Below are 7,500 nucleotides of genomic sequence, written 5' to 3'. Positions count from 1 at the left end.
AAGGACAAAAATGGGTTTGGATAAAACTGCCAAAAAGGACATATAAATCTCAAAAATCATTGACATGAAAAAGAATTGAATCTATTCAGTCGTTTAAAATGTCAGTATCGGTATAAGCTGCACACGTGGAATATATACTCAAGAGGTTTACGCAAAATCTAAACCGTTGTATCTGCGACACTCACCAATAAGAAGATCTTGCACGAGCAGGGCTACTATTTTTCTCTTTTAGATTTCTTCGCGCAAAACCCTAAAGGAGACCTTCACGGCTACATATGATTGCGTTTTGCCCAGAACACCCTAAGTGAGACCAAAATCCGAAATTTACACTCCTGAGCGAGACGACAAGCATCCCTTCTCTTTTTATATGGGAGGTCCCCCCCCCCCTCCCCGGATGCTGAAGTGGCCTACACTCGAAACACGTAAACTGTTTCTTTCTTTAATTGAATGTTACAAGATCATATTTGACGTGAAGAAACTAAACTTCGATGATCTTTTTGAATTCACTAAGTGCAATTCAACCCGCGCTAACCATCCGTATAAGCTTTATCTTAAACCAGCCAATTGCAAGTGTAATCCGTATAAATATTCTTTTCCTATCCGAATCGTACGGCACTGGAACAATCTACCAGGTTCCGTTGTTGAGGCTGAGGGCTTGGGTCGTTTTAAAAATGCGCTAAAGCGCTTTCTAAATATCTCTTAACTGATTGTTTTGCTTATCTTTCTAAAATATTACTTATCTGATCATTTTAATAGTTCATTTTAAAATTCTCTTGTGACATTTTCTTTATCTTTTTAAAACCCTTTTATTTTTATTTTTTGCGCGTTATTGTTTCGTACCCACACCCTGCTAGCTGAGCCTTTCTTAGCTCGATGAGAAAGAAAGAAGTCTTTATTAAGTATGCGCGAGCGGTTGCTTCGAGACAGTTTCAAACCCAGGTCAAGTTTTCATACCAACTTATGAGGACTTTGCTGAAGTCCCCAGAAGTATGTTATGGTTACAGTTAAATGCCAACTTCTGGGGACATTTTTGTGAGGACTCGAAAATGTCCCCATATTCTGAACTGTCCCCACAGAGCTGGTGTGCATTCATATGTCTGTCCCCGTAAGTGTGCAGGGGTGACTTACAGCTTTAGTGTTTAGCCAAAAAACAAATTGAGAAGTAACGTTTATGGCTTCAAATCAGAATTACGCTAGATATATTTAAGGTAGCATAGACAGCTGTTGTGTGCTCCACCTGCCATAGCCTTTTACAGGAGTTCATCTTAATGAGCTCCTGACTTTTATTATTACTATTATTATTATTATTATTATTATTATTATTATTATTATTATTATTATTATTATTATTATCTCCTTACTTATTCTTATTAAGTTTAAATGATATGTTTCAAACTGCTGACAGTTAATTTTAATGTAGTTCTTCATGCCGTGAAAGTGTACCTAATAAGCGGTCATTCCAAGGTTAATGCTTATTTATTTTGCTCTGACTAAAAGCAATCATGACACCAATTCAGCACAAGATCTAGACGCAACAGTTTCGTTGATAGTTAACACAAATACCGATTGTCACGCATACGCCTTACCGAAGCACTTTCTAAATTTAGCCCATATCGTTCGTAGACTAAAAACAAAATAATAATGCAAGTCTGGTCGTACGGCAGAGAGCATATGTATATTTTTGTTTCACTAATATTTCGTCAGGCAATGCTTGTTGATATGGTTCGTGGATGCCGCCGTAAACAAATCTCAGTGGGTGGTGGCTAGTGGCCATGCATACTGGCCACAAAAATGCGCAACCGCACCGGAAAGAAAACTCTTAGTCAACAGTGTGATGTCACAGTATTTTAACCGGAAGTTTACTGGAGTAAATGTTTTAACTCTCCTGTTCTGATCAAAGGGACATTTTCATCATGCGTTCCGTAAAGAGGTATGATGATCGTTGCACTGTTAATTTTTCATTTTTACAGCTTTACCATCAGCAGTTTGTCATATTCCATGTATTGTACCCTGTTGTACCGGAAAAATGGGCAAACCATTGTCTAACAGTTTTAACTACAGCGATACCAGAGAATTCCTTTTGTCGGGAGTTACCAGTGACAACAAATCCATTTAACCACATTTGAAATATTTTTGGGCATCGTTTACTATGACAACAATCTCGACTTTGAGATCCCTTACCGCGGGAAAAATACGTGCGCTTAGACTACATGAATCGGAAAATCAATTGATTGCGGTTAATTAGTTGGCATCGATTGGCATCGGCCAATCGATGACCAATCGATAATCACACAAAAGTATTGGCGAACTTCATCGAGTGTCATCGATTGGCGTTCTTATTGGCAATCGATGAAAATCGATGATACTAAATTGATCCATTAACCATCAATAGACGAATTCGGATAACTCAGTGTTGTACCCAATTCAAATCTTTTGGGAATAAAACGTTTTGTTCCAAGTATTACCATATCATTTAAATTTGAATGCTACATTATCATGCAAATGCAATACACAAAGCATCTTAACCCTTAGAGATTTGAATTGGGTACAACATTGAGTTAGCCGAATTGGTCTATTATCGATGACATTGATAAACGATGACAATCGATAATCACAAAAACTTGAGCGATCAATTGTTCATGGATTATCAATATCAATCGATTAATTGATATCGATTGCCATCGATTGTCATCGATCATCAATTCCATCGATTGTTCAGGCCCTGATCTTTATCATCCAACCATTGATGAGCCGCGTTTTCATGTTGGCAAAGAAACCGTCAGTAATTGAGGCAAATCACTAAGGTGGTAGAAGCCCTTATGTACACTATGGGATACGCGAGATTTTATGCTGCCATTTCTGTCGCGTTTAACTAATTTGATTATAATTATAGCAAAATCGTGAAAACATTAAGCAATCAGTGAGAGAGACAAGAGAGCAAACCATCAGAGGGAGAGAAACGAGAGAACGAATTCTGTTATCGGAAACAGCGTGTTCGTGATTTCTTCAAATAGCAAAGTACCCTGTCTCTAACGTGATGTAACTCCTTACCGATTCGCAAGAATATAAACAACACCATAGAGAAAGTTTGCTCGATGCAATAGAGCTATTTTTTAAAGAATGATAATTAGTTGACACTTTCAATAGGCCATTTCCGAGTCCATGTCTGCCTCCTCTTCAATGCGAGTCTAAGTGCGAAGTTTTTGTTATGAAAATTAGGTTGCATTCATAAGTAAAGTAGAACTAATTACCATCACAAAAACTTCGCACTTAGACTCGCTTTGAAGGGGAGGCAGACATGAACTCGGAAATGTTTGAAAACTCCTCTGGTTGAACCCTGTGGACACTACATTTTTCCTGATGCACAAAGTAACAGGCGAAAGCCAGTCAACCGTACACTCTACGTGGACAGACGCGTTTCCGTCAAAAAGAAATGATTACAATTTTTGTCGAAATTTTCAAAAATCAACGGCCGAACAAAAGTCAGTGAATAGCGATATTTCGCGTGACCCGTCACCAGTTTTTATTACTGTGCCAACCAGAGCATTGCTGTTTTAAACTGAAATTTGATATCATTCTGCTAAAATCATATGAGCAACCAGCTAATTCGTGTCAATTATTCTAAACCGGCATTGTTTGAACATCCACCAAATATATGCATAACCAACCAGTCAAAAAAGTAAAACGAGTAAATGCACCCGATATATGTCACAGTGTTCCCCTAAATCTACTGCTCAAGTAAACAACAAATGTTGCGAAAGTGTTCACTTGATTGTTGCAAATACATAGTTGATACTTGGACTTAATGGGGCACTTCGAGACGCTTATTACGCTCATCTACAGGTTAGCGTAAATCTTGTTTCACGGGCTTGCTCACAGCCGCTAGTTGCTTATCTAACTACGATGATATTTCTATATTTCATTGCTCTATTCAAGAAATACGAACCTTCAGAATCTTTTTAGTAGTAAAGGCACATTTCAAAAATGGGATCCATAGAAGTTGAAACGTGTATCATGAGAATTAAAAGTTATCCTACCTTGAAAAACTGGCCATATTCCTTTCTATGGATAAATCTGAAAGTGCTCTAATATTTTGCAAATCGGTTCAATGTCTTGATTGTCGTTGTTTAGGGTTCTGTCCGCTTGTCCCTTTCACATCACTTTTTTGAGTGAAACTTACTTTTTTTTTTTTTGTTACTTTTTTGAGTAACAGGAAGTGACGTCAATCGGTTGTTTGTTTTGTTACCGAATTGCTAACCCCATGGACGGAAAGTGTTAACTAATTATCATTCTTTAGCCACCCTGGCGCGAAACTTTCAGCCTGATCACTTTTTTTAGTAATGTGTCACGGTCGGTTGTAAATAATACCATAGAGAAAGTTTACTCGATCCAACAGAGCCGTTTTGTAAAGTATGTTATTATATGGCTCTGTCTCACGAGGACTGGGAACTACAAAATTCACGAATTTGATTGTCTAGACCGCGGTCTAGACTTTCCCATCTAGACCGGCATCTAGCCTCCTTGCAGCCGTTTTTTGTGTCGGTCCCATTCTCCCTCCCCACAAACGTCTGCTGAACCGAGCTGGGCATGCCATTCCCATTGTGTAAGAATCTCCAATCAGACTCGAGCTATTGTTACAAGATAGCCAATTGTAAAGCAGCTTATAAAATGGTTAGAAATTATCTTCAAGGTATTCGATGTTATCGGTTTCGTATGGAGGTTAATACACCAAAAAAGCTTGTTAATGATGACCTTAGATGTTATATATGTGGTAGTACTCCTCCTGTCAAAGAAAAGATAAAAGTATTTGGGAAAACAGCTCACGATCTTCCAAATTTAATTAATTCCGTGCTATCCCTCGACGTCAACGTCTACTCCGAAAATGACTTGTTTGTGTGTACAAATCCATGTTATAAACGCCTTCTCAGTTAAACTCGAGAAGTTAGAGAAAAACATCTTTGACTTGAAACAAGAACTCACGAGAAGTTTTTATGGTAATGTACAGGCAGGTAGGGTGAAAAGATTACGAAAAGATTCAGACACTGTTCCAGCGTGTTCAAAGACAACTCAGAACAAGCTTACTCGTCCTTTGTTCATTAAATGATTGTTGTTGAGATAGCCCATGGATTTTCAGTCCCATGGACTGCATGAATGATGGTAGATTCATGAAAAGGGTAAAATAGTTTATTAATTTGAAAAATACCACTTAAAACAATACCAATGTAAATGTCCTTGTATAAACAAGCAGCCTTTGAAAGGCTTAGATTAGCATTAGATTCTAAAACCTTCAAACAAATTAGCAACATAACTTTGCTAAACAGTACCAAATCCTGGACCAGGGTTTTACATAGTGAAATGACTGCTAGACTGTACTATTTCGTAAATATTGTCTTGTGCTTTTAGTACTAGCGACTTCTTGTACTGTTTTGGACAGCGAACTTTCGAGATATAATCAAGTTAGACATCCGTATTTCCCTTACCATTGTTTGCAACTGCAACTGCATAGAGCTTTGTAGAGTACAGCGGGCTAGCTAACATGCTTCGCCATCTTTCGTTAAACATCAAAGCCTCTGGCGTGGCATATACAACAGAAAACCGCCCATTTTCTACCTTCAAGAACTTTTTCATCTCCTTTTGGTGCACTTAAGCTCAATGCTGAAATTCCGAGTCTCTGCAGGTTACTTATCTGATCCTGTGTCAGATTTAACAACGTTGAAATGACAACAACAACATGACCACTCACTCCCGTAATTTCGTCGAATATCACAGGAGGTGCTTGGTAGATGAACGACTTTCCAAACCCAGTTGGAAGATTTACAAAAACATCTTTTTTTTTTTCTCCAACAAGAGCAATAAATGCTTGTTTTTGGTGATGGTTGAAAGACTTGATTTTGAATTTTTCGCATACCACTTTGCACGCCTCTGAGAATTCCGGCATGTTTTGATGATCCGAAATTCTCGAGTACTTAGCCACCGAAATTTAAAAGCCGCGCTGTGATTGGTCAGTTTTTGGGAATGGCATGCCTAGCTCGGTTCAGCAGACGTTTGTGGCGAGGGAGAATGGGATTGACACAAAAGACGGCTGCAAGGAGGCTAGACCGGCATCCAGACCGGTAATGTTTTGCGGTGAAAAGATGCAAACTAAAATGCAAAAATATTGAGTATTTTCTTCTACCAATATTTATTTATGGAAGTGCCAATCAGCATGATGACAAAAGAGAGGATGACGAGCAAACTTTGACAGAATTAAGTTCAGCTCATCGCCACTCATCGCCGTTCGCAAGCAAAATGTCAGTTAGTACAAGCCAGTTACATTAAACGAATTAAATTGTTCTTGTTTGGCCATATAATAAACATCTTATTAACTGAGCTAGGTCGGTCTGTATGGGAGAATCTTGACCTCGGTCGCTGGCACAGACCTCACTGCGTTCGGTCTGTACTGGCGACCTTGGTCAAGATTCTCCCATACAGACCTCCCGCTCGGTTAATAAGAACTAAATAATTAGTTGATACTTTCAATTGAATGGCGAGCTTGTGCAAGTTGAAAACTTCTCATATGACTGGTTGAATCCCTTGGACACTACACATTTTTATGGCGAAACCAGTCAACCCAAACAAGTCACGTGAATTAACTGATGCGTATTCCGTCAAAACATAATTTCGTCGAGATTCTCAAAAGTCAACAGCCGAGCAAAAGTCAGTGAAGAGCGATATTCCGCATGTCTCGTCACCCGTGTTTATTACTGTACCAACCAGAGAATTGAAATTTGACATCCTAAAATTCACATAACCACAGTAGCTAAATTATTTGTGTTAGTTATTCAAAATTTGCACCTAATTAGATGCATGCGTATTTTGATACGCGCCGCGAAATCAGACGAATTGTGGTGGTTCATCAACCAAATATTTGCATAACCGGCAACTATAGATTTCTTTAAAAAATGGAGTAAATGCACCCGATATATGTCACAGGGTCCCCCTAAATCTACTGCTCAAGTAAACAAAAAATGTTGCGAAAGTTAATGTTCACTGGATTGTTGTAAACACATAGTTGACGCCCGGACTTAACGGGACACTTCCTTATCAATAACAGCTGAAACAGGAGGAAAATCATACCACCTAGAATTAATCTGCGTTATATGTTTTTTTTGTTGAATTCTGATTGGTTAGCGTAAATCTTGTTTCGTGAGCTCGCTCACAACGGCTATTTGCATATCTAACTATAATTTTATTTCTAGCTTTCGAGAAATACGGGTTTATACCTCGGTGTAAAAACCTGTGAAACTTTTTGTTTTGTTAGCTCGTGGTAGGGTTAGGTTATTGTTTGATGTTTTTTTGGTCTTTTGTTTTCCTTTGTGTTACGTTATCTGTGAGTTTCACAGGTTTTTACACCGGGGATGAGCCAGAAATGCGGACCTTCAGAATATTTTTAGTAGTAAGGACAGATTTTAAAAACGAGATCCTTAGAAGTTGAAACGTGCATCATGAGAATTAAAAAGT

The 7,500-nt window shown here is 38.4% G+C and overlaps 1 protein-coding gene across 2 annotated transcripts in view; it reads right to left on the bottom strand.

Moving 5' to 3' along the window:
* LOC138011552 (uncharacterized) overlaps nucleotides 1–7,500 on the bottom strand; it is a 12,215-nt gene that overhangs the window by 4,644 nt on the left and 71 nt on the right. Inside the window, exon 1 of one of the 2 annotated variants that reach the window (XM_068858615.1) lies at nucleotides 4,038–4,501. The exons of the other annotated variant lie outside the window; for it this stretch is intronic. Within the exon in view, the coding sequence (XP_068714716.1) occupies nucleotides 4,038–4,054 (17 nt within the window). The 5' untranslated portion in view covers nucleotides 4,055–4,501. Of the gene's footprint in view, nucleotides 1–4,037; nucleotides 4,502–7,500 lie in introns of those variants that run through there. 2 annotated transcript variants of the gene reach the window in all.

The sequence above is a fragment of the Montipora foliosa genome, chromosome 7 (assembly GCF_036669935.1).
Source record: "Montipora foliosa isolate CH-2021 chromosome 7, ASM3666993v2, whole genome shotgun sequence".
Lineage (NCBI taxonomy): Eukaryota > Metazoa > Cnidaria > Anthozoa > Scleractinia > Acroporidae > Montipora > Montipora foliosa.
Note: the sequence above shows the minus strand (reverse complement) of the source record. Positions and strands in the feature narration are given on the sequence as shown.